This window comes from Marmota marmota, unplaced genomic scaffold (assembly GCF_001458135.2).
Source record: "Marmota marmota marmota unplaced genomic scaffold, marMar, whole genome shotgun sequence".
Taxonomy (NCBI): domain Eukaryota; kingdom Metazoa; phylum Chordata; class Mammalia; order Rodentia; family Sciuridae; genus Marmota; species Marmota marmota.
The window spans coordinates 33,781,320-33,807,688 of NW_026000240.1; the positions used below are offsets into that span (position 1 = coordinate 33,781,320).

The window sequence follows — 26,369 nt, forward strand, 5'->3', positions numbered from 1 at the left end:
CAAATAGAACAGGAAGGGAAAGGCCTGGGTCTCAGTCTGGCATTCTTCAAAACTCAATACACATGGTATTAATCTTTTCTAAGGATAGAAATAATATACTCTTTTAGAAAAATAGAATCTCAAATGAAACTTTTCCTTCTCCCGGATGATATTCAAATAGTATTTTATAAAGCAGTCCTGGGGCTGGGGTTGTGGCTCAGAGGTAGAGTGCTTGCCTAGCATACACAAGGCACTGGGTTCGATCCTCAGCACCACATAAATGTAAAATAGATATTGTGTCCACCTAAAACTTAAAAATAAATTTAAAAAAGCAGTCCTTCCTTATTTGAAGATTCATATTGTACTTTTATTAGTGGAATTGTATACACATATCTTTTTTAAAAAATATTTATTTAGTTGTAGATGAACACACAGTATCTTTATTTATTTTTATGTGGTACTGAGGATTGAACCCAGTGCCTCACACATGCGAGGTGAGCACTTTACCACTGAGCTACAGCCTTAGCCCCATACATAATATTTTAGCATAAGTCATTCCTTCAGAGGATTGCAGGCCATAAGTGAATCCTCAAACAGGAGAGCTCAAGCTTCTCCTGCCCAAGATGATTGGCTTAATTCTGATGGTCTCTCTGCCTGACAAATAGAGGCGAGAGACCTCTGTCTGGCTTCTTCTGTCTGTTCCCTCTACCTGAAGATGAAGAACCAACTCCCATTTTCACACCTGATCCTCCTTCTTGAAACTTCACTCTGTTTGTACCCTGTCTCTTTGAAGTTTTCCCTGTCTCCTTGTTTGACTGGGACAGTTTGCTCTCCTGCCTTGGAGCAAGTTCCTAGGTTAACCTCACTCTAGGAGAGAATGGTCAGACTAGGCTATGGTCATGAGTCTCTTGGGTATCTAGAAAATGAACATGGAATCAAAGGAGATTGGTTTATCTATTTAAAGCAGACAGCGGAGATGCTGGAAATATGTTCAAGAAAATTCAGTGCAGGGTTGGGGTTGTAGCTCAGTGGTAGAGTGCTCGCCTTACATATGTGAAGCCCTGGGTTCAGTCCTCAGTACCATATAAAAATAAATAAATTAAATAAAGGCATTATGTCCATTTATAACTAAAAAATATTTAAAAAATTCAGTGCAGGCCTGACTTATGAGGTAGGGTGTGCTAGCCGTGCTGAGGGCTAGACCTTCTACACCAGTAGCTTTCCCTTACTCTTTCTTTTTCTGTTCTCCTGTTGTCCAAGGTGGCTTTTCTCTTGGTACCAACATTCCTTCCCCACAGGAGCATTTTTCCTATAATGGCAGGTTTTGCTTTTCTGGAGCCATTAAAAACTGAATGCTTTTAAGAACTGGTTAACCTCAGGGCCTGATTCCACTGGAAGCTGAGGTACAAGAAGAGAGAGGGTGGACTTTGTGTACAAGACTAAGAGAATAGACCTGGTAAATGCCCCTTGGAGGATGAGCTCATGGAAAGGTTCACTGAGTGATCTATACCAAAGGTAGAGTTGCTGGATGGAGTAGGGAAATACCCAAGAAGGTGGCTTATAGAACTTGCTAGTCCTTTTCTTCTTCCTGTCCATTTATTGTACTTAGTCAGGTTTTGTGCTTTATTCCTTACTGCATATTAATACTGCTTTCCTATGTGCTACTACAGTGTGGAATGAAGAAGGGGGCCATTAATGCTCAAAGGTCCCATCAGCAAGCTCAATAAAAACAGGATAATTCTCCACTCCGCATTCTGTGCCCATGGAAAGAAAAGAGGGGAATTAATAATAAACTAAAGCACATACATACTAATACCATGCTTATCACCTTCCTTCTGGGCCAGGAGGGCTTGCGCTGGTTATGTGGGTATTAGTAGCTCCAGTTGGCTGGTGCCAGGAAGACATGCCCACAAGTGTGCCACTGAGGGACCCTAAGTCAGGTCCTGGACCCCAGAAGGGGAAGAGGCTTTGAGTTAGCATGGTAAACCAGGTATGTAGGTTGACTGAGAGCAGAGCAAGAGCCTCTCTTATGGGCACAAAATCTTCTGCAATTTTGGAAAGGTTCTTGCTTCAGTAGTGTACTTTGCATGGGTGAATATTTTCTTAATGAATATTTTTGATATAGAAGCATTCAGTGTTATATAAAAATGAAAAATGTTTTCTGATTTATGGGTAAAAGCCATTAATATTTAAATCTTTCTTTCTGGTGGTGAAAAAAATTCATTTTATAACACTAGTTTCTATTTGTTTGAGACAGGAGCTTAGCCACTATAGTTCCTTTGATGGATCCTATTTCAAATTTTAAAATGTGCTCAAAGCTGAGTAATGAGAGAACAATTTCAACAGAGTTATATATACCCGTCTATCCAGGGCACCCAACAGTAGGTATTCAGAGGGCCTCATGAGAAGCTCTACCAGAGATGGGATCAGGATGGCCAGGATGCCCCAAAGAAGCCTGATTCAGCACTGACAGTTCAACCAGAAGCAAGTTTAATTTAGAATAACCCCAATATGAGAGAAGACCAGACTGTAGGTAAAGGAAATTAAAGACAAGAACTTATACCAACAACAGACAGTGCAGGACTCCTTTGGCTATGGTTACCATCCATTCATTTTTACTGTTTACATTTTCTTAAGCAGCAAATTAAAAAGCCACATTAATTCTTCAAGTATATATAACACAGAGAGTCTTCAAATATATATAACACAGGTTCCAAAAACTTCTGATGTAGGAGCATTAGTATTTATAGATGTGCAAAAGCTGGTATGTGGGGTTGTCTCTTACTCCTACAATTTGGAATTGGCTTCCAAGACATAGAATTAAGCTGTTGTTTTTTTCCCTCTGGAGAAAAATAATGCTTCTTTCAAATCTGATGAACATACATGGGTACCTAGCCACTCATCCCTCCTCTGCAGCTGCTGCCTACCGTATAGTGTCAAGATGTCATGTGTCACAGAGGCAGATGAGGGGATAAAATGCCTGCCTAAGGATACCTACCTTGCCTTTGTTGAAGTAGTGGATGATCTTCCGGCACAGTCCCTCTTTTCGTTGCCATTCTGTTTGAGATGGGTAGTGCAGGAACTCCCGTAGTGGCCGGTCCTCCCATTGCAGCAGCTCACAGTAAAGGAGTAGGGTGAATGCAGCCTCTGTGGAAACAGGCAGCATGGAGGCTCAGGGTTTCCTTTCGGGGTCTAGGAGAAGCCTGGTGCCAGAGGTCCATGCTGAGCAGAATACCAGGGCAAGGCACATGCAGCCCAGGTCAGGGACACTGGATACCAATGTGAGACAGTAGGGCTGCCCAGCATGAAGGAGCCAGAGATCCTGGTAGATAACTTCCTCCCAAGGCCTGGTCACCTGTTCTGGGCTCCAGATAAAAAAATAAAGAATGGCTCAGCTACCTGAGAGTCTATGCACAGGTTATCCTGCTTCAGGTGACACTGATATATCAGAGAGCTCTTGAGTTCCTGTTTGGTCAACTCAATACAGCTTTCTTTCCAATCCTCTCAGAACTATTGGATAAACACCAACTAAGGCTTCCTTCACTTTTCCCTAAGCCACCTTCAATGTCTCTAGCTCCATTTTCTACCCTCAGCATAGTCTTGTGACTGACTCCTTTTCTCTCATCATTAGCATTTCCAAAAGGGCCAAAGAGTAGGAGTGCGAATGATATTGTGAGATGGGCCTGGAGCCAGAGGTTCCATTCCTGGAGGAACCTAAGTTAACAATGAACCCAGAGTGGAGGTCTGGCAACAACTGATTCTGTATGTGAAATAATTAGGGAGAGTTACATTTTTAAAAAGAAACAGCAGCTAAGTAGTATGGTTGCCTAAGTTTCGAGAGATGAATAACACTGAATTATAGCCACTGTTCAGGGTCCTCATTATATCATCTTTCTTTCCTATTCTATTTTCTCACGTTTAGTGGGTAATTCTAAGCTGGTAAATTAATTAGTTCTAGCTTCTGCCTAGCTTAAAGGCCCTACTCGATCCTGCTTCCCATAATTATGAAGAATCTTATTTTTAATAAACTTGTACCCACTTCCAGGTAGTGAAGCCCACTTGCCTGTGGCCACTTTCTAGGTTCCTCCTTATCCTTGCCTATTTGCCTGTGCCTGCTACCATTGAAACCTCTTGTGAGGAATGCACATAGCTCCTCACAGGGTGGGGAAGCCTTTTCTCTGTGGGTACCAAGGAGCCTTTTATCTCTGTGGCATCAGGGCCTCCCTTTGTAGCTCAGGGAACTCTGTGAAAATTTTTTCCCCATCTATATTTTTTCTGATGTCATTCCAGGAGCCACTAAAGAAAAGGCTTAGTACCTTTTTATCCAGATCCCTGAGCCAGCCTCCCAGTCATGGTCTAGTCCCTGAGGAGTTTAGCAAATGCCTCTTTTGACTCATGGAAATTATAAAAATATTTCTCTTCACTGCCCTTTTAGAAGGTTGCTGGGATCATGGATGGAAGAGGATGCAGAGTATAGAAAACTTGGCTCATAATAGTAACAAAACCAGCATGGTATTGGCACCAAAACAGGCCGGTAGACCAATGGTACAGAATAGAGGACACAGAGACTAACCCTCAAAATTACAATTATCTTATATTAGACAAAGATGCCAAAAACATGCATTGGAGAAAAGATAGCCTCTTCAGAAAAAAATGGTGCTGGAAAAACTGGAAATCCATATGCAACAAAATGAAATTAAACCCCTATCTCTCACCATGCTCAAAACTCAACTCAAAGTGGATCAAGGACTTAGGAATTAAACCAGAGACTCTGCATCTAATAGAAGAAAAAGTAGGCCCTAATCTTCATTATGTGGGATTAGGCCCCAACTTTCTTAATAAGACTCCTATAGCGCAAGAATTAAAACTAAGAATCAATAAATGGGATGGAATCAAACTAAAAAGTTTCTTCCCAGCAAAAGAAATAATCTGTGAGGTGAACAGAGAGCCTACATCCTAGGAGCAATTTTTTACCCCTCACACATCAGATAGAGCACTAATCTCTAGAGTATATAAAGAACTTGTCATGAGCAACTAATAAAAAAAATTTAGTGTCAGTATCTACAGTCTTAATTCTTGTAAATGTTTTCTAAATATTCTACATATAGGAGTATCATGCCATGGTTTTAGATAAAAATAGATACATTTGAGTGCTTCTTAAATTACTTTTTAACGATTATTTCTTCTGAAAGTGGAAAGGCTATTACTTATTGTTTATTTCTTTCTTAAAAAAACAGAGAATAAATGATATTATTCTTAAAAAAAAAAAAAAAGCTAAGCACTGAAAAAAACAACACAATCAACAAATGGGCCAAGGATCTGAATAGGCACTTCTCAGAAGAGGATATACAATCAATCAACAAATATATGAAAACATGCTCATCATCTCTAGCAATCAGAGAAATGCAAATCAAAACTACTCTAAGATATCATCTCACTCCAGTCAGAATGGCAGCTATTATGAAGACAAACAACAGTAAGTGTTGGCGAGGATGTGGGGAAAAAGGTATATTCATACATTGCTGGTGGGACTGCAAATTCGGGCAGCCAATGTGGAAAGCAGTATGGAGATTCCTTGGAAAGCTGAATGAAATCACCATTTGACCCAGCTATCCCTCTCCTTGGATTATACCCAAAGGAGTTAAAAACAGAATACTACAGGAACACAGCCACATCAATGTTTATAGCATCACAATTCACAATAGCTAAACTGTGGAGCCAACCTAGATGCCCTTCAGTGGATGAATGGATTAAAAAATGTGGCATATATAGGACACGGCTTTTGCTGTAATGAATTAATCCCCTGAACCCCGAGTTCAGGTAGTTTCAGAGTTTTATACCAAGCATGTAAGGGGAGGGGCTCAGAAATTCATGGTCTGCAGAAGTTCACATAAAAGCAGCTTTTTCTCTCACTGTTCTGGGCATGTTAACCCTTCGAGGACAACACCTGAGAAGGGGAGAGCTTCTTCTCCCCTGTCTAGTCTCCCCCTGCCAGCTGTTACCATGGAGTCCAGTTGGTAACTTCTCGTATCTTAAACATGTAGACATCTCTGCGAAGCCCAGCTCAAGGCCAGAGGCCTTGTTTGCACATTTCTTCAAAGTACTATTCTGGATATGTTTGGAATTTTACTCAGCAATAAAAAAGAATAAAATCTTGGCATTTGCAGGTAAATGGATGGCGTTGGAGAAGATAATGCTAAGTGAAGTTAGACAATCCCAAAAGAACAAATGCTGAATGTTTTCTCTGATATAAGGAGGCTGACTTATAGTGGGGTAGGGAGGGGGAGCATGGGAGGAATAGATGAATTCTAGATTGGGCAGAGGGGTGGGAGGTAAAGGGAGGGGGCAGGGTATTAGCAAGGATGGTGGAATGTGATGGACATCATTATCCAAAGTACATGTATGAAGACACGAATTGGTGTCAACATACTTTATATACAGATATAAAATATTATGTTGTATATGTGTAATAAGAATTGTAATGCATTCTGCTGTCATTTATTTTTTAAAAAAATCAATAAAAAATACTTGGCTAATTTTTATTTTGAGATGGGGTCTTGTTATGTTGCCCAGGATGGCCTTGAACTCACAATCTTCCTCACACAGCCTCCCAAGCAGACCCCAGTCATTTTAGATGTAATTTTTGTCAAGTTGTGCTACCAGAAAATGTGGTATCTATGCCAAACACTCTAACATCTAGAGGTAAGAAAGGAAGGTTCTCTGTTTTTACCAATTTATCAAATTTTAGCATTGTTTGCAGATAAGAAGAATTCATATTTCCTTGACTATCATATAAATTCAGGTTCTACAGTCTAAGGGCTAAGATATAGTGGAAAAGATGGCTATTCTGTGGGGATACTATAGTACAAGGTGATTAGATAGTACACAAATGCATACACACACATTCCTTACTCAGAGTGGTTCTTAGTCAACAATGTGACAGACATTTTGGATTAAATTATAGACATAATGAAAGGGTCCTTGTTTGGCCTATTAAGAAGTCATATCAACACTCTCCATACCCTCCATTGGGAGCTCAGTGTGGGACTGCTATGCAGTTGCAGGGAAGCACCTAGACTGCAAGGCAGATCTCCCAATGTGTTCTGGAAGTCTCAGAGTTAGCGGCTATGACTTTGTTACAATCTCATTTAGCTTCAACTTTGAAGGGCTTAAGAAAGATTCTGTTCATGAAGAGTGACAGTTAGCTCAGGATGCTCTGAACCTGGTACATCAGAATCTGGAAGTCACCCTTGAGGTCTCAGAGGGATGGGTAGAAAAGAAAGAGAATAGAACAGCCTTTGGTAGAGGAGGCCATGGCAAGGAGGCGCAGGTGGAAGTTTTGCTTTCTTTGTCTCCATCACTTGCCACAAAGGAGCCGAGGGAAAGGAGTGAGGTGAAGGCACAGCACAATCCCCCTCATTTCTTCTGAGATCAACCTGGAGACTTTATCTGTTAGCTGTGCATATCTTGCCAGTATGTTCTCATAGGAAGGCATGGCTCTTCCCTCTCCCTACTCACCTGTGTAGTTTTCAGCCTGTAAGTGCATGTCACAAAGCTTATGGATATAGCGGATATACATTTCTTCTTTGTTAATCTCAGACTTGTAAAAGTTCTGTGAGAAGGAAATACACATAAAATGAGAAAGTCTGCTATCTATGGAGGCCACACCTGAGTTCCAGGTAGCTATCCAGAGCCCAGAGTATACTGGGAGAAAAGGTCCTGGAGTTAGATAGCACTAGGAAAGGAAAGGACCAGGCAGAAGGAACACTTGCTGGGGATGGAATTGGTGGATTGTGGGAGTCCTGAGTGTTGTGAAAGAGGAAGAGCCCCACAGCAGATTAGGGATTAGGGCAGACTGGGAACAGGGTATGTCATGGTTGGTGGGACCTTGCAAAGAGGCCAAATTAGAGCTCTGTCCAAAGCAAAGCTAATTTCATTCCTTCCCCAAGTGGGAAAGTATCTGGTTCAGGCCTCCAAGTAACAGAGTTGATACCCTGACTTAAATCTTCAGCCATTGTATTATAGAAGGCCAAGATAATCAGTGTAGGATAGAAACTCCCACTAGACAGACAGGAGGAAGAGCTAGTGTCCTCTCACCATCAGGTTAACAGTGCAGCCGATCTTTTTATTCTCTGTCTCCTCTCCTTTCATGCAGTCCCTGGAAGGGAGAACAAAGATAAATACCTATGAAATGAAGCAGAACTACTGAAACAATACATAAAAAAATTACAGTAACACTGGGTCATCATCATAACCAAATCTCAGATTAGGATGCCTTCCAACAGAAATCACGAACGAGTACTGTACTGTGAGCTCCCTCTAAGCTTTGCATCCACTTCTTTGGGCTCAAATATCTCTGTTCTACTGAGATTCTTGTTCTGGTGGCAGAGTGCGGAGTCCAGATGCTATATCAAAGGCATTAAGTAGCACCTGCCAACATTCTTGGCACAGAATGACATGTCAGTCACCCCAAAAGGAGGCATAGAACTCTCCTTAAAAGGAAAGTTTTATTTTTTGGATAGTAAATAGAAGCTAAGCCCTCTACTCAAGGGTCTAGCTTTAGAACCCTGTGGCCATAGCAATCACGGCATGGCTAATGGGCTCACCACATAATTGGCATTTCTACCTATGGTCTTTGCTCAATGCACTAGTCTTTGGAACCATATCTCACTAGAAGGAACAGGCCTGCTGCTTCTTTCTGATTCAGAGACAGCATTAGCTGGGGTTGGGCTACATTCACACCTAGAGGGTCTGGGTGTAGCAAGGGTCAGTGTTGGCCTGTAGACAGAACAATGGGAACACTGAGAAGGATTCTTCCCAAAGGAGATAGGGGACTAGTCACAGCCAGGCTTGTCTGGGAAGGAGCAGAAGCCTGGCATAAGGAGATGAAGGGCAGTGAGCACCAGACTGGTGAATCCAGAAAGAAGCCTCCTGTACACACAGCCAGAGTCACTGAATCTCTGTATGGTTATTTGGCAAACCCAGTTCTCCTTACCTTCCCAGAACACAGAGGGAAGACTCTGACATGGCTACTTTGAAAGGAAGAAATATTGAAAATTCATGCCACTGTGATATCAGGGCCTTCCTATATATCTTTGTGCTCCACAACCACCTGCATTTCAATATCAAGCATCTCTTTCTCTTTCTTATTTTTGTGGTGCTGGGCACTGAACCTAGGGCCTTGCACATGCCTGGTAAGTACTCTACCACTGAACTACATCCCAGCCTTTCTTGCACTGTTGACAGCAGCATCTTCTTTTTTGAGTGATTTTGTATCACTTCTGTATGGCTCATCAATAAAGAAGATAGCTTTTAATGTATTTGACTTGGATGCAGCTAATGTTTTCCCTTTATCTCTTTTTCTGGAGTGTAAGGAAGAACCTCTTGAAGGAGGCTTCTGAGGCAACAGGTGCACCCATGTGCACCTGTTTGCTGAGGTCTAGATCAGTTGCCAGGGTGTCCCTACTGCAACTGGAGGGGCCTAGGAAAGGAAGGTTCCATAAACTCCAGTTACCAATTGCAGGTAGGTGTTCTACTTAGAGACTCAAGGGCTTGGAAAACCTGTATGTCTATTTCTAAGAAAACCCTTCTAGGGTTCTTCTTCCCAACCTGGGAAACATGGGTGCAACCAATAAGTATCTTTATATCTCACTGATAGCGTCTTGGATTCACATAAAAGTTAAAGACATTAATATAAAAGCTGAAGAGTCACTCCTCTGAATATACGAGGATATTTGCCAGTCTAAAATTAAGCCTCACACTGAAGTTCAGGAATATAACCCATTTATAATATTTGTAATCAATATATGTAAATTTTAAATTTTCAATATTCGTTTTCTTAACAAATTCTTATTCAACTAAACTGTACTGGAGCAGAAGGAAAGATTTTCTTGGTTTCTGCCTGGCCTTCCTAGTGAATTCATCTTGTCAATCATTATTTACTATGTACTTGCCAGAGGCAATCTCCATGTAGGTGAACAGGGGAAAATGGACAAGGCTCTTGTCTTTAAGGAGTTGGCTCTTTCTGTGATAACTGATAATCAACAAGGTATGTACTGAATGCCAGGTGAGCTTTTAGCTTGGAAAAACCTTTTTTATGGGGATGGGTTGGGTTGGAAGACTCTCTTAGGAAAGGATATAGCATGTAGAGAATTCTGATGGAAAAAATATGAGTGGTGACAACATGGATGAGGAGAATCAAACTCATTTTTTTTGGACTGGGGATTGAACCCAGGGGTACTTTACCACCAAGCTACATCACCATTCCTTTTTATTTTATTTTGAGACACAGTCTCAATAAGTTGCTGAGGCTGTTTTTGAATTTGTGATCTTCCTGCTTCATCTCCTGAGCAGGAGGATCGGATTCATATGTCACCTGGTACTAATACATGACCCAAGAGAACTTTGAGTTGCTTTTCCAGGGACTGGGGACCTCCCTTTTTCATGCCTACATTCTCTGCTTGAAGTAAGTCTATTTATACAGATGGCATCACTGAAGCTTTTTTTTTTAAACCATTTTTTAAAAAAAAACGACAGCAGAATGTATTACAATTCTTATTACACATATATAGGACAATTTTTCATATCTCTGCTCTATCTAGAGTTCATCTTTTCCTCCCATGCAGCCCCTCTCTACCCCACTATGAGTCAGCCTCCTTGTATCAGAGAAAATATTCAGCATTTGTTTTTTTTTTTTTTGGGATTGGCTAACTTCACTTAGCATTATCTTCTCCAAAGCCATCCATTTACCTGCAAATGCCATGATTTTATTCTCTTTTACTGCTGAATAATATTCCATTGTGTATATATGTCACATTTAAAAAATCCATTCATCTACTGAAGGGCATCTAGGTTGGTTCCACAGTTCAGCTATTGTGAATTGTGCTGCTATAAACATTGATGTGGCTGTGTCCCTGTAGTATGCTGTTTTTATGTCCTTGGGTATAGGCCAAGGAGAGGGATAGCCGGGTCAAATGGTGGTTCCATTTTCTTTCTTTTTTTTAGCATGGTTCTTGAGTCAGCTAGATTTGTGTTCAACTTCTGAAAATATCCCTTCCCATTGTTGTGTCCTCATTCGTAAGAAGAAGGACCACCCTAAGGACCACCCTTTAGGGATGTTAATGGGATTAGAGACAATGCATATAAAGCACTAACATGGTAGATTTTCAGTAGATGGGAGCCAACACAAACATCATGGCGTTTCCTTCTATATTGACAAGGAACAATGAAGAGAGGATGGGATTTGGAATGTGAATACTGGGGACTGGAAGGAGTTGGGCTTGTGAGTTGGGCAAAGGCCAGTTCAAGAAGGGCATCTGATGTCATGTGAAAGACTGAGGACTTGTTTTGTAGGTACAACCATTGAGATAAAAAATAATGAAGAATAAAATTGGTTTTGGCCAGAATTTTAGTTCCTTGTAGAGGGTAATTAAGAAAATCAAACAGCCAGATAGAAGTAGGCTGGGAAACTGAAGAAATTAATTTCTTTTCCTTATGGTAAACCACAGTGAATAAGGCCAACGTAAGTGCTGCAACAAGGGGGAGATGATGAAATTTGCCCATCTCTCTTCCCTGTCTGATGGCAGGTAGAGAAAAGGCTGAGGACCTGTCATGAGAAAGGAAATCCTTATTCTAAAAGGGGTCCCAAAAAGGTTACCTTTGACTTTGTCAGTCCCAGGAAAAATAGGCCAAATCTTAGCTGTGCTACAGAAAGAGGGGATACTCAGGATGTGAACACATTTTTCAGGAATTTCATTTCTATAGCCAGACCAGTACACTGGACCTGAGTCTTCTTCACCAGCACCTTCTACTTCAGCAGCAACTGGAGATGGCCCAAACTCTCTCATTTCTTGATCAATAGGTTAAAATGCTACCCTTTGGTATCTCATAGCACTTTTCATTGGAACCAGCTTTTGTTTATTTATCATTCCTGTCCATTCCTCATCATCTTCTTGGCTCTCAAAAGGTACCCGTAGCCACCACTTGAACACTACTGAAAGAATAATTAAGGCTGTAATAGTCATTTCATTTTACTTTCGACTAATTCAAAAGCTATAAGGTGACTGGGAAGATAGGCTTTTATGGAGTAACTAATTTCACACAAACTCTCGGCCTGAACATAGTATAAAGATCAGAGCTCACAGGTTGTTTCCTCTCATGTCTAGGATCAGGGGATATAAATAGATTTACTTTAAGCAGAAAATGTAGGCATGTAAAAGGGAGGTCCCCAGTGCCTGGAAAAGCAACTCAAAGTCTTCCTGGGTCATATATTGATACCATGTGACATATGAATCTGAGGAGGGTCTGCACTAAGGAATTATAGCAGTTCTCTGCCTTGCTCTGGAGATAGCTTTTCTCTTCCTTCTTGCTGTGCCTATTCATCTGAGCCTTGACATTTCTGGATGAAAGGTGAGATGATTGCAGATCCCTGGGATACCTCCTGGATACGTGAACCCACATTTTAGAGGGGGACTTCAGGAAGTCTTGCCTACTCCTGGGAGAAGTCTCTGTTCCTCGTCATCAGACCTAATGGCGATGCTACCGGATACCAGAACAGTCTTCTCCATGAAGGGCACACAGTTTCAGTTTTAAGGTCAAGGGAATGCCCTTGAAGGAGAGAGTATCCTGAAAGAGATCAGGCAGATGCCTGAGAAAATACCTGTAGTCAAGAAGGCGTTCCATGAGGCGGGTTACTGAGGTCACAAAGGAAATACCTGTCTCTCGCCATGTTTCCTGTTCAACCTTCTCCAGCAGGCTATTGGTGGAGAGGAATGAAACACAATTCATGAGCTTTTTCTGAACACAAGAATGAGATTCAAGAGTCTGTGAGGGCTATGATGGATCTGGAGGCAGCAGACTTACCACACCATAGTCTTACCTGGGGTAGGGCCCAAATAGCTGGGTTCTACTCCATGCAGCAGAAAGCAAAGACAAGGAAGTTATTGGATTGGCAGCAACAAATGAACACATCTCTCATTTCCATGTATGTGTTCCTAAGGATGCCACTGAGTTATAAGTGAGGAAAGGGTTCAAAGCCCCAGTCCCCTTAAGCTATGCTATGAGGTTTCTTCTCAAGGAGAAGCTGAGTAAGGGCCCATAGAGGGATAATCCTTGCTCTACCAATTGGCTCACTGTCTCTATTGCCGCCCAGAGCTATCTTCAGCAAACATAGAAATCAACTTCTTTATGTAAATCAAGGGAAAGATTCCCCAGTAGCATTGGGTGTCTCAGTATAAGGGAGAGTGAACAAGTCCAGAAGCTATCCCCATAATTAGGAGTACGCCTAAGCAAAATGTGCCAGATTAATACCCAAGTCTTAATACTCAGGTCTTTTTGTGTTTTGATAGCTCCCTCTTTTATCATCTCAGGAAGCCTCTGGATTCTCCAAAACACCTGGCTTTCAGCTCTTCTGGAGTTCCAAGTCTTTTCTAGAGGATGATAACCTAAACTTTTTGCTTGCTCCAGTAACAAGTCCAGCTCCAGGTTTTTACAGCATATAACTCTATTCCTGATTCCTTTATTGCTCTCTAAGCTTATGAAAGTCGCCTGGAATGGCTGGCCCAATTAGGGATAATCACTGGGGACTAAAATCCACACCGTGGCTCTGCTACAGTGATGACACTCTCTGCACAGAGTATTAGCTTGGGCCAGGGCATTGGGGAAAGTGAGGGTTTCCCACATGATCCTTGTTGTTAGAGAGAGAAGTCAAAACCACTGACTGGGGGCCTATGAATTGTGTGAACAAGGCCAGTATACTAGCATTTTCAAACCATTATACAGAGCTCTGCTATCTTGGACAGGAAGAGGGGTCCTGTGAATGCACAAGCATGGGAAATGCTGGTCACTACACTCTCCTTTTGTAGATTTTTCACACCTTTCTGCACATTAAGAGTTTGAGAGGACCTTTAATAAAGAGGCTTATTCATTTTGTTTAATTGAATATTTTCTAAACTAGTTAGACCACGATTCACTCCCCCCCCCACCCCCAAGTATATCTATAAACATCTTTCCAAAACACAAACTAGAAATGCTGCTCTATTTTATCCATGGCCATCAATTCTCAGACTGATTTTAAAATGCTTTGCAAACACTATTTGGTCAGGTAATTAATAATAGTGGGTTGTGTGTGTGTGAGTGTGAGATTCTTTTTTTGTGGTTATTACTTTTTCCTTTGTTGTAAAGTCATTTTCTAGTGACCCAGGAAGAAATTTCTTCCACAATTAAAAAATGTACCTTCAGTTAAAAGAGAAATACTAAAGGATGAATTCATTTTCATAGATTATTATTATTTAAATGTCAAATAAATTCACACTTTATCTTATGGTAAATGAACAATATGGGCAGGATACAGCAGAGAGATTTCCCCTTCTTGAAACTGGAAAATCTGGGTCTTCTTTCTAGAGGTGCCTTTTACTAGTCAGGTAACTGAGGACATACTGGCACTTCCCTGAATCCAGTTCATCACTTCTAAAGTGGCAAGGAGGATAATCTCTGCCCTGCCCACATATCAGGTGTGTTGTGAGGATCTAGTAAAATGAGAAATATCCATATATTTTTAAACTGTAAAGTTCTAAGTAAACATTCAATATTATCACAGGAAAATACTTTAGAGGTTAGTCTTAAAAATGGTACTAAGACAAAGTTTCAAATCTGGAAATGATGAATAAGATGGGAGAATATTCTAGAGCTTAGATTTCATTTTTTAAAGGAAATACAACATCACTATCACATGGGAGGGCAGTTTCTGAGTTCCTTCTTTGATCTTAGCCCTTGGCAAGTCCTCTAAGGCCTGTTGGCCTCCATTCAATTCAAGACAGAAGCCATGAAACAATGGACCTGGGAGAGCACTGGCATTATTTAATATAACCATCTAATTTCACAAACAGGGAAATTAGCCTGGAGATGGCGGTGGGTGACATGTTTAAGAGCCCATTGCAGTGTTTTTCAAACTGACTAATATCTTACGAAGGAGGGAAAATAGAATCCTTCTTTTTGTGTGTGTGGTACTGAAGATTGAACCCAGGGCCTCCTATACATTAGGCAAGTTACTCTACCACTGAGCTACAGTTTTAAAATTTTTTATTTTGAGACAAGGTCTAAGTTGTCCAGAATGGCCTCAAACTTGTGATTCTCCTGCTTCAGTTTTCCAAGTAGCTGGAATTATAGGTGTGTACCATTGTACCCTGCATGGAGTCCCTTTTTAAGAAGAGAACCCCCACCTCCCACAATGCCAGTGTCAAGACCTAAACTATGATTGACTTCTCATGATATGTTTGCTCAAATGGATGCAGTGCATATTATGAGATATACAATGATCCTTTTCCTGAGCAAATCCAGGTGCTCAGTTATTGTGTTTTCATAGCTCTTCAGTAACATGGCAATCCCTGAGAAAGCTTGCTTTCTTGTTGAAAGAGGTAAACACTGCTACCACCAGGAACAATAGGGTCTCTCCTGATACCCAACTTTGGCAGCCTGCCCAGTGCAGGTCTAATCACCTCCCTTCATTAGCCTGCTTTATTCCCTCCCCCAACATGGAACACCTGGGGCTAGAGCTGCTTACAGAAGGCTGAAGAGCTCCCTGTAGCTTTCATCGCCTTTCCCCTCTGATACCATGCTGTCCAGCTTGTCAATCAGCTCGGCTTCCACCTAGAAGGAAGCAGAGATTTCATAAACTCGAACAGAATTGAGAGGAAGAATGGGAAATCTGTCCCCTTGCTGGGCAAGGTGGTGGAAAACTGCTTCCTGATTTTATCCATGCTCCAAATAAATTCCAGGGAAGACAAGATTTCATCTACAGCACCAAAAAAAACCATGATGACTTCCCCAATCAGAAAGTCCTCTTACCCTAGTGGTTTAAATTAGACATAGAACTTAAGGTTTCATGTACCCCTTTCCCAATCTAGGGGCAAAGAAAAGTATTTTGGATCCAAAAAAGGCCTTTGTCAAATGTTTATTTTATTTTAAAAATATTCATTTAAAAGAATCTATAAATAAACTATGTTGGGTTATAACTTTACCCTCTATTCAGCCAATCAAAAAGGAAGCTTGTTGGGTAGTTGGTCTTCAGTGTAATGAGGCTGACATTAGTTGGGACAGAATGAGATATGAATTATTTCCTTCAGAGCTTTTCCTCCAGGACAACAGGGTCCAGTGTTTGTACTCATAGGACCTAAAGCCCTTGGGGCCACTCTCCCTGTCACTACACTATCACTGGGCCCCTAAACTATGAGTAGGAATACTACATTTGTTCTTACTCCATGGATCTGCAGGGGCATTTGGCAGTGCTCAGCCACTTTTCTAACAGGCCTCATTGGATTTACTCTGAGGTAAAAAATTAGGTACAAGTGACAGAGATAAAAAAATCTTTTTACCCTTCATTAGCCTTTAATGTGTGTTACTGTTTATTGATATAGGTATTTCATATAAACAATAAAAAATCTCAGCATGACTACATTAAATAATGTTCCCCTAAAAGCATTTTCTCATTCCACACAGGGTAAAAGAATCTTAAGGAAAAGTAATAAAAAGAACAACTGATTCAGTAATATAATTGAAGGCAGGTAGGGTTTGTTAAATCCCACCAGCAGAAAATGAGAATGAATGAATATGGCTTTTTAAAATAGTGGCCCACCACATGGTCAGGAAGGAACTTACAATGCTAGGGCCATATACTTATTATTTTGCCTGATGAGTTAGCTGCTTGAATACACATTAAAGAGGAAACAAATTCTGAGAGCAGGGGTCCTCAGAAATCGATGCTATCCTGCTCTCTCAGGGCAGAGAAGATAAAGCCAGGTGGGTCTGGATATAGAAGCCAAATATTTTACTCCCAGTTCAAAGCATGTCTTGCCTCACTAGGTCAACCATTGGCTAAACCGAAGGGTCTGATTATAGCAAGGGATCTCTTTTCACACATGAAGGTACAGGTAGACTGTGCTTTCCAGAAAAATGCAAAGATGGCAGAGGTAACCTGAAGTAGTAGAATACAAACACTGCCAATGAGGTAGAGCAGTCAGTCCACTAGACTCTAAAGCTTTTCAAAACTGATCCCTGGGCCAGCAGCCTTAGTCTTAAGATCTGTGGTAAAGATCTTAAGACTTTAATAATCTTAAGACTTTTAAATCCAGATTCTCTGGCCTCCCTGGCCTTCTGTATTAGAAACTCAGAATGGAGGTGGAAGTTAGCAATATGTTTTAACAAAACATCCAGGTTGCTCTGATGCTTATTCATGTTATAACTTGAATTAGGGAAAGGAACTGGTGATGAAGGATATGGAGGCAGAGCTGATGAAGGAAGAAGTTATTAAGAGAAATCTAAAGATCAATGCAGGCTAATTTGATGACTTCAAGTCAAGCAAAAGAAGTTCTTCAAATATATCATGTCATAATTATTAATATTGACCATCAGGTTTGCAATGTTACTTTTATTGTTATTCATTCAACATTTGTTTGCAGTATAACCAGCTGCGTAGTTCTGCACAAGTATTTACCTCTCTTAAGTCTAGGTTTCCTCATTTGTGAAATGGGAATGGTGGTAACATTCTTCTTTGGTGTCACTGTGCCCTGAATCTTGGGAACTACTTAATGAATGTTAGTTTTGATTTTCATCTCCATGAGCCCACCATGCCCTAGACCCTACAATGAGTCTAAGAGAGAAAACACACAATAAATAGTACTGGTATCGGAGAGGTCATCATCTTTTAGGGGAGCAGTCACAGTTTAGCATGGTCAATGTTTAGATGGGGCACACATAGCAAAGGAGTCTGGGATCTGAGAAACCATTAACAAAGCTTCTTCTTATAGTGCTACAACAGCACAGGAAACAATCAAGAATGTGAAGAGAGAGCCTACAGAATGCGAAAAAATATTTGCTCACTACTCTTCTGACAGAAAATTAATAACCAGAATATATAGAGAACTCAAAAAACTTTGCCCCAACCCCCTCTCCCATGATAACCCAATTAAAAAATGGACAAAGAACCGAACAGATGCTTCACAAAAGAAGAAACGCAAATGGCCAACAAATACATGAAAAAGTGTTCAATATCATTAGCAATTTGAGAAATGAAAATAAAAATTACACATATTGCATTTCACTTCAGTTAGAATGGCAGTCATCAAGAATACAAATAATAACAAATGTTGGAGAGGATGTGGAGAAAAAGAAACACTTTTACACTGTTGGTGGGATTGTAAATTATTACAACCACCATGATAATCAGTATGGAGGTTCCTCATAAAACTAGGAATGGAACTACCATTTGACCCAATATACAACTCCATGGTAATTATCCTAAAGAATTAAAGTAAGAACACTATAGTGATATATGCATACCCATGTTTATAGTAGCACAATTCACAATAGCCAAGTTATGAAACCAGCCTGGGTATCTGTCAATGGATGAATGAATAAAGAAAATGAACATACACACACACACACACACACACACACGTGTGGTTCAGCCAGGAAGAATAGATTATGTCAATTGTAGGGAAATTGATAGAACTTGAGAACATTATGTTAAGTGAAATAAACCAAACACAGAAAGTTAGAGTCATATGCTTTCTCTCATATGTGGAAGACAGGGAGGAAAAAGACAAAGAAAGGTGGCAGGGGAGGGGGATCTCATGAAAATCAAGAGGAGACAGTAAAATAGAAGAAAGGGACCAGGGGCCTTGGGGCTGGGGGAGGGGAAGTAAAGGAGAAATACTGGGGAACAATATTGGCCAAATTATAGTTATAGTTATACTAGGATAATGCATCAATAAAATGACATAAAAATAGTACTATAAAAACTTAAGAACTCTTTTTGCTCTTTGAATTCAATGATTATAGGTTGAGAAGTTTACTTAAGAAAATAGGAATGGGTGGTTTTGCAATATTAATAGTAAGTTTTTAAAACTAGGAGCTTGACTATTATATATATTGTAACATAGTTATGCAATGGAATAACTGTAGCCTCTAAACTGAGAGTGCAGTATAGAGGAGCATTAAGAGACATGAAGAGGTAGGTGTGACAAATTGCTACCAAAATGAGGGATTACAAACCAACATATCCAACAATTCGTTTTTTTAAACAAAAGAAACAATTGAAAAAATTGACAAAACTGAAAGTTGGTTCTTTGAAAAAATAAATAAGATTGACAGACCCTTAGCCATGCTAACGAAGAGAAGAAGAGAGAGAACTCAAATTACTAGCATACGGGATGAAAAAGGCAATATCACAACAGACACTTCAGAAATACAGAAGATAATTAGAAATTATTTTGAATCCTTATACTTCAATAAAATAGATGATAGTGAAGGCATTAATAAATTTCTTAAGTCATATGATCTGCCCAGATTGAGTCAGGAGGATATAGACAACCTAAACAGACCAATATCAATTGAGGAAATAGAAGAAACCATCAAAAGACTACCAACTAAGAAAAGCCCAGGACCGGATGGGTATACAGCAGAGTTTTACAAAACCTTTAAAGAGGAACTAATACCAATACTTTTCAAGCTACTTCAGGAAATAGAAAAAGAGGGAGAACTTCCAAATTCATTCTACGAGGCCAACATCACCCTGATACCTAAACCAGACAAAGACACTTCAAAGAAAGAAAACTACAGACCAATATCTCTAATGAACCTAGATGCAAAAATCCTCAATAAAATTCTGGCGAATCGGATACAAAAACATATCAAAAAAATTGTGCACCATGATCAAGTAGGATTCATCCCTGGGATGCAAGGCTGGTTCAATATACGGAAATCAATAAATGTTATTCACCACATCAATAGACTTAAAAATAAGAACCATATGATCATCTCGATAGATGCGGAAAAAGCATTCGACAAAGTACAGCATCCCTTTATGTTCAAAACTCTAGAAAAACTAGGGATAACAGGAACATACCTCAATATTGTAAAAGCAATCTATGCTAAGCCTCAGGCTAGCATCATTCTGAATGGAGAAAAATTGAAGGCATTCCCTCTAAAATCTGGAACAAGACAGGGATGCCCTCTCTCACCACTTCTGTTCAACATAGTTCTCGAAACACTGGCCAGAGCAATTAGACAGACGAAAGAAATTAAAGGCATCAAAATAGGAAAAGAAGAACTTAAATTATCACTATTTGCAGATGACATGATTCTATACCTAGCAGACCCAAAAGGGTCTACAAAGAAACTATTAGAGCTAATAAATGAATTCAGCAAAGTGGCAGGATATAAAATCAACACGCATAAATCAAAGGCATTCCTGTATATCAGCGACAAATCCTCTGAAATGGAAATGAGGACAACCACTCCATTCACAATATCTTCAAAAAAAATAAAATACTTGGGAATCAACCTAACAAAAGAGGTGAAAGACTTATACAATGAAAACTACAGAACCCTAAAGAGAGAAATAGAAGAAGATCTTAGAAGATGGAAAAATATACCCTGTTCATGGATAGGCAGAACTAACATCATCAAAATGGCGATATTACCAAAAGTTCTCTATAGGTTTAATGCAATGCCAATCAAAATCCCAACGGCATTTCTTGTAGAAATAGAGAAAGCAATCATGAAATTCATATGGAAAAATAAAAGACCCAGAATAGCAAAAACAATGCTAAGCAGGAAGTGTGAATCAGGCGGTATAGCGATACCAGACTTCAAACTATACTACAGAGCAATAGTAACAAAAACAGCATGGTACTGGTACCAAAACAGGCGGGTGGACCAATGGTACAGAATAGAGGACACAGAAACCAATCCACAAAACTACAACTATCTTATATTTGATAAAGGGGCTAAAAGCATGCAATGGAGGAAGGATAGCATCTTCAACAAATGGTGCTGGGAAAACTGGAAATCCATATGCAACAAAATGAAACTGAATCCCTTTCTCTCGCCATGCACAAAAGTTAATTCAAAATGGATCAAGGAGCTTGATATCAAATCAGAGACACGCCGTCTGATAGAAGAAAAAGTTGGCTACGATCTACATACTGTGGGGTCGGGCTCCAAATTCCTCAATAGGACACCCATAGCACAAAAGTTAATAACTAGAATCAACAAATGGGACTTACTCAAACTAAAAAGTTTTTTCTCAGCAAAAGAAACAATAAGAGAGGTAAATAGGGAGCCTACACCCTGGGAACAAATCTTTACTCCTCACACTTCAGATAGAGCCCTAATATCCAGAGTATACAAAGAACTCAAAAAATTAGACAATAAGAGAACAAACAACCCAATCAACAAATGGGCCAAGGACCTGAACAGACACTTCTCAGAGGAGGACATACAGTCAATCAACAAGTACATGAAAAAATGCTCACCATCTCTAGCTGTCAGAGAAATGCAAATCAAAACCACCCTAAGATACCATCTCACTCCAGTAAGATTGGCAGCCATTATGAAGTCAAACAACAACAAGTGCTGGCGAGGATGTGGGGAAAAGGGTACACTTGTACATTGCTGGTGGGACTGCAAATTGGTGCAGCCAATTTGGAAAGCAGTATGGAGATTTCTTGGAAAGCTGGGAATGGAGCCACCATTTGACCCAGCTATTCCCCTTCTTGGTCTATTCCCTAAAGACCTAAAAAGAGCATGCTACAGGGACACTGCTACATCGATGTTCATAGCAGCACAATTCACAATAGCAAGACTGTGGAACCAACCTAGATGCCCTTCAATAGATGAATGGATAAAAAAAATGTGGCATTTATACACAATGGAGTATTACTCTGCATTAAAAAATGACAAAATCATAGAATTTACAGGGAAATGGATGGCATTAGAGCAGATTATGCTAAGTGAAGCTAGCCAATCCCTAAAAAACAAATGCCAAATGTCTTCTTTGATATAAGGAGAGTAACTAAGAACAGAGTAGGGTCGAAGAGCATGAGAAGAAGATTAACATTAAATAGGGATGAGAGATGGGAGGGAAAGGGAAAGAGAAGGGAAATTGCATGGAAATGGAAGGAGACCCTCAGAGTTATACAAAAGTAGATACAAGAGGAAGTGAGGGGAAAGGGAAAAATAATACAAGGGGGACAAATGAATGTCAGTAGAGGGGGCAGAGAGAGAAGAGGCGAGGGGAGGGGAGGGGAGGGGGGATAGTAGAGGATAGGAAAGGCAGCAGAACACAACAGACACTAGTATGGCAATATGTAAATCAATGGATGTGAAACTGATGTGATTCTGCAATCTGTATTTGGGGTAAAAATGGGAGCTCATAACCCACTTGAATCAAAGTGTGAAATATGATATATCAAGAATTATGTAATGTTTTGAACAGCCAACAATAAAAAATTAAAAAAAAAAAAAGAACATTAGAATGTATTGTTTTATTCCTGGTAGAGAAAGAATAATATTAAAATAAGTAAGAGTTACGGTAAAAAAAAAAAATATACAACACATTATTATTAAGTATTGTCACCATGCTGTGCACTAGATCAGTAAAACTTATTCCTCTGAATTAAAACTTTGTACACTTTGATAGTCAATTGATTTGAGAAAGGTACAAAGGTAATTCAAGGAGAAAGGATAGTCTTTTCAACAAGGTGCTGGAATAATTAATTGGACATCTATATGCTTCCTCCAAAAGACCTTTTACCCATATTTCACACCTTATACAAAAATTGATTCAAAATAGATCTGATTTTAAAATGTAACATTATGTAATGTCTAGGGCTGGAGGTGTAGCTCAGTAGAAGAGCACTTGCTTATTAGTACGTGTGAGGTCTTGGATTCAATCCCCAGCACTATAATAAAATTATAAACCTTCCAGAAGTAGACACTGAAAAAAATTTGTGGCCCTGGGCTAGGCAAATAGTTCTTAGATATCATTCCAAAAGCATTCATAAAAGAAAAACATTGAGGGCTGGAGTTGTGGCTCAGTGGTAGAGTGCTTGCCTAGCATGTGCGAGGCCCTGGGTTCGATCCTCAGTACCATATAAAAAAATAAATAAATAAAACAAAGGTATTGTGTCCAAGTACAACTAATATCTATATATCTATATATATGTATACACACATATATGTATTTATATATAAATAAAAACATTGATATTGAACTGCATAAAAATAATTTTATAAAACTTTAGTTCTCTGAAAGATAATGGTAAATAAAACGATCAGCTAAAGACTTGGAGAAAATATTGTAAGTAACACACTGAACAAAGAACTTAAATCCAGAATACATGAAGAAACCTTAAAACTCAACAATATTTGGAAACAAACAACCCAACTGAAAATGAACAAGTTTTGAATAATAATTTCATCAAAGAAATATAAGACTATTAAGTAAACAAATGAAAGGATGCTCATCATTAGTAATTAGTGGAATGTAAATTAAAACCACAATGATATACAACTGCACATATATTAGAATGGCACAAATAATACTAAATATTGGTTATTATATGGAGCAACTGGAATTCTCATAAACAGTTGCTGGGACTTCAAAATGGTTCAGCCATTTTTGAAAATAGTTTGATATCTTCTTATATAAAACTAAACCTACACTTATCACAAGATCCTACAATTATATTTTTATGCATTCATCCAAGAAAAAAAGTAGTTTATATTCATATAAAATGTTTTATTAGCTTCATTTTAGTATTCACCAAAATGTAAAGAATCTAAATGTCTTTCAAATTATTAATAAGTTAAATAGTACTCATCAGTAGAAAAACTACCTGTTACTGTGTCCTACACAAGGGATCAGATAACTGCGCAGAGGTGTTAACTGGCTGAGAAATTAAAACACTGAAATAATTAATAAGAAATAAAAGACAAACAGACCAATATCAATGGAGGAAATAGAAGAAGCCATCAAAAGACTACCAACCAAGAAAAGCCCAGGACCGGATGGGTATACAGCGGAGTTTTACAAAACCTTTAAAGAAGAATTAATACCAATACTTTTCAAGTTATTTCAGGAAATAGAAAAAGAGGGAGCTCTTTCAAATTCATTCTATGAGGTCAACATCACCCTGATTCCGAAACCAGACAAATACACTTCAAAGAAAGAAAACTACAGACCAATATCTCTAATGAACCTGATGCAAAAATCCTCAATAAAATTCTGGCGAATCGGATACAAAAACATCAAAAAAATTGTACACCATGATCAAGTAGGATTCATCCCTGGGATACAAGGCTGGTTCAATATACGGAAATCAATAAACATTATTCACCACATCAATAGACTTACAGATAAGAACCATATGATCATCTCGATAGATGCAGAAAAAGCATTCGACAAAGTACAGCAACCCTTTATGTTCAAAACACTAGAAAAACTAGGGATAACAGGAACTTACCTCAACTTTGTAAAAGCTATCTATGCTAAGCCTCAGGCTAGCATCATTCTAAATGGAGAAAAATTGAAGGCATTCCCTCTAAAATCTGGAACAAGACAGGGATGCCCTCTCTCACCACTTCTATTCAATATAGTTCTCCAAATACTGGCCAGAGCAATTAGACAGACGAAAGAAATTAAAGGCATAAAGATAGGAAAAGAAGAACTTAAATTATCACTATTTGCAAATGACATGCTCCTATACCTAGAAGACCCAAAAGGTTCTACAAAGAAACTACTAGAGCTAATAAATGAATTCAGCAAAGTGGCAGGATATAAAATCAACACGCATAAATCAAAGGCATTCCTGTATATCAGCGACAAATCTTCTGAAATGGAAATGAGGACAACCACCCCATTCACAATATCCTCAAAAAAAATAAAATACTTGGGAATCAACCTAACAAAAGAGGTGAAAGATTTATACAATGAAAACTACAGAACCCTAAAGAGAGAGATAGAAGAAGATCTTTAAAGATGGAAAAATATACCCTGTTCATGGATAGGCAGAACTAACATCATCAAAATGGTGATATTACCAAAAGTTCTCTATAGGTTCAATGCAATGCCAATCAAAATCCCAATGGCATTTCTTGTAGAAATAGAGAAAGCAATCATGAAATTCATCTGGAAAAATAAAAGACCCAGAATAGCAAAAGCAATTCTAAGCAGGAAGAGTGAAACAGGCAGTATAGCGATACCAGACTTCAAACTACACTACAGAGCAATAGTAACAAAAACAACATGGTACTGGTACCAAAAAAGCAGGTAGACCAATTGTACAGAATAGAGGACACAGAGACCAATCCACAAAATTACAACTATCTTATATTTGACAAAGGTGCTAAAAGCATGCAATGGAGAAAGGATAGCATCTTCAACAAATGGTGCTGAGAAAACTGGAAATCCATATGCAACAAAATGAAACTGAATCCCTTTCTCTCGCCATGCACAAAAGTTAACTCAAAATCGATCAAGGAGCTTGATATCAAAACAGAGACTCTATGTCTGATAGAAGAAAAAGTTGGCTCCGATCTACATATTGTGGGGTCGGGCTCCACATTCCTTAATAGGACGCCCATAGCCCAAGAGTTAATAACAAGAATAAACAAATGGGACTTACTCAAACTAAAAAGTTTTTTTCTCAGCAAGAGAAACAATAAGAGAGGTAAATAGGGAGCCTACATCCTGGGAACAAATCTTTACTCCTCACACTTCAGATAGAGCCCTAATATCCAGAGTATACAAAGAACTCAAAAAATTAAACAATAAGAAAACAAATAACCCAATCAACAAATGGGCCAAGGACCTGAACAGACACTTCTCAGAGGAGGACATACAATCAATCAACAAGTACACGAAAAAATGCTCACCATCTCTAGCAGTCAGAGAAATGAAAATTAAAACCACCCTACGATACCATCTCACTCCAGTAAGAATGGCAGCCATTAAGAAGTCAAACAACAAGTGCTGGCGAGGATGTGGGGAAAAGGGTACTCTTGTACATTGCTGGTGGGACTGCAAATTGGTGTGGCCAATTTGGAAAGCAGTATGGAGATTTCTTGGAAAGCTGGGAATGGAGCCACCATTTGACCCAGCTATTCCCCTTCTTGGACTATTCCCCAAAGTCCTTAAAAGAGCGTACTATAGGGATACAGCTACATTGATGTTCATAGCAGCACAATTCACAATAGCTAGACTGTGGAATCAACCTAGATGCCCTTCAATAGTTGAATGGATAAAAAAAGTGGGATTTATACACAATGGAGTATTACTCAGCACTAAAAAATGACAAAATCCTGGCATTTGCAGGGAAATGGATGACATTAGAGCAGATTATGCTAAGTGAAGCTAGCCAATCCCTAAAAAACAAATGCCAAATGTCTTCTTTGATATAAGGAGGGCAACTCAGAACAGAGCAGGGAGGAAGAGCATGAGAAGAAGATTACCATTAAACAGGGATGAGAGGTGGGAGGGAAAGGGAGAGAGAAGGGAAATTGCATGGAAATGGAAGGAGACCCTCATTGTTATACAAATTACATATAAGAGG

General features: G+C 39.3%; 1 protein-coding gene across 10 annotated transcripts in view; it reads right to left on the reverse strand.

Annotated features, from left to right (window-relative positions):
- Dock3 (dedicator of cytokinesis 3) overlaps positions 1-26,369 on the reverse strand; it is a 552,674-nt gene that overhangs the window by 28,674 nt on the left and 497,631 nt on the right. For 9 of the 10 annotated variants that reach the window (XM_048794632.1, XM_048794629.1, XM_048794631.1 and 6 more), the window contains 6 exons: positions 15,539-15,624; positions 12,857-12,883; positions 12,638-12,733; positions 8,077-8,137; positions 7,498-7,591; positions 2,978-3,126 (listed from right to left, as the gene is read on the reverse strand). In XM_048794632.1, coding sequence (XP_048650589.1) covers positions 2,978-3,126; positions 7,498-7,591; positions 8,077-8,137; positions 12,638-12,733; positions 12,857-12,883; positions 15,539-15,624 — 513 coding nt within the window. The remainder of the gene's footprint in view (positions 1-2,977; positions 3,127-7,497; positions 7,592-8,076; positions 8,138-12,637; positions 12,734-12,856; positions 12,884-15,538; positions 15,625-26,369) is intronic. The other variant, XM_048794628.1, reaches the window with a different exon arrangement.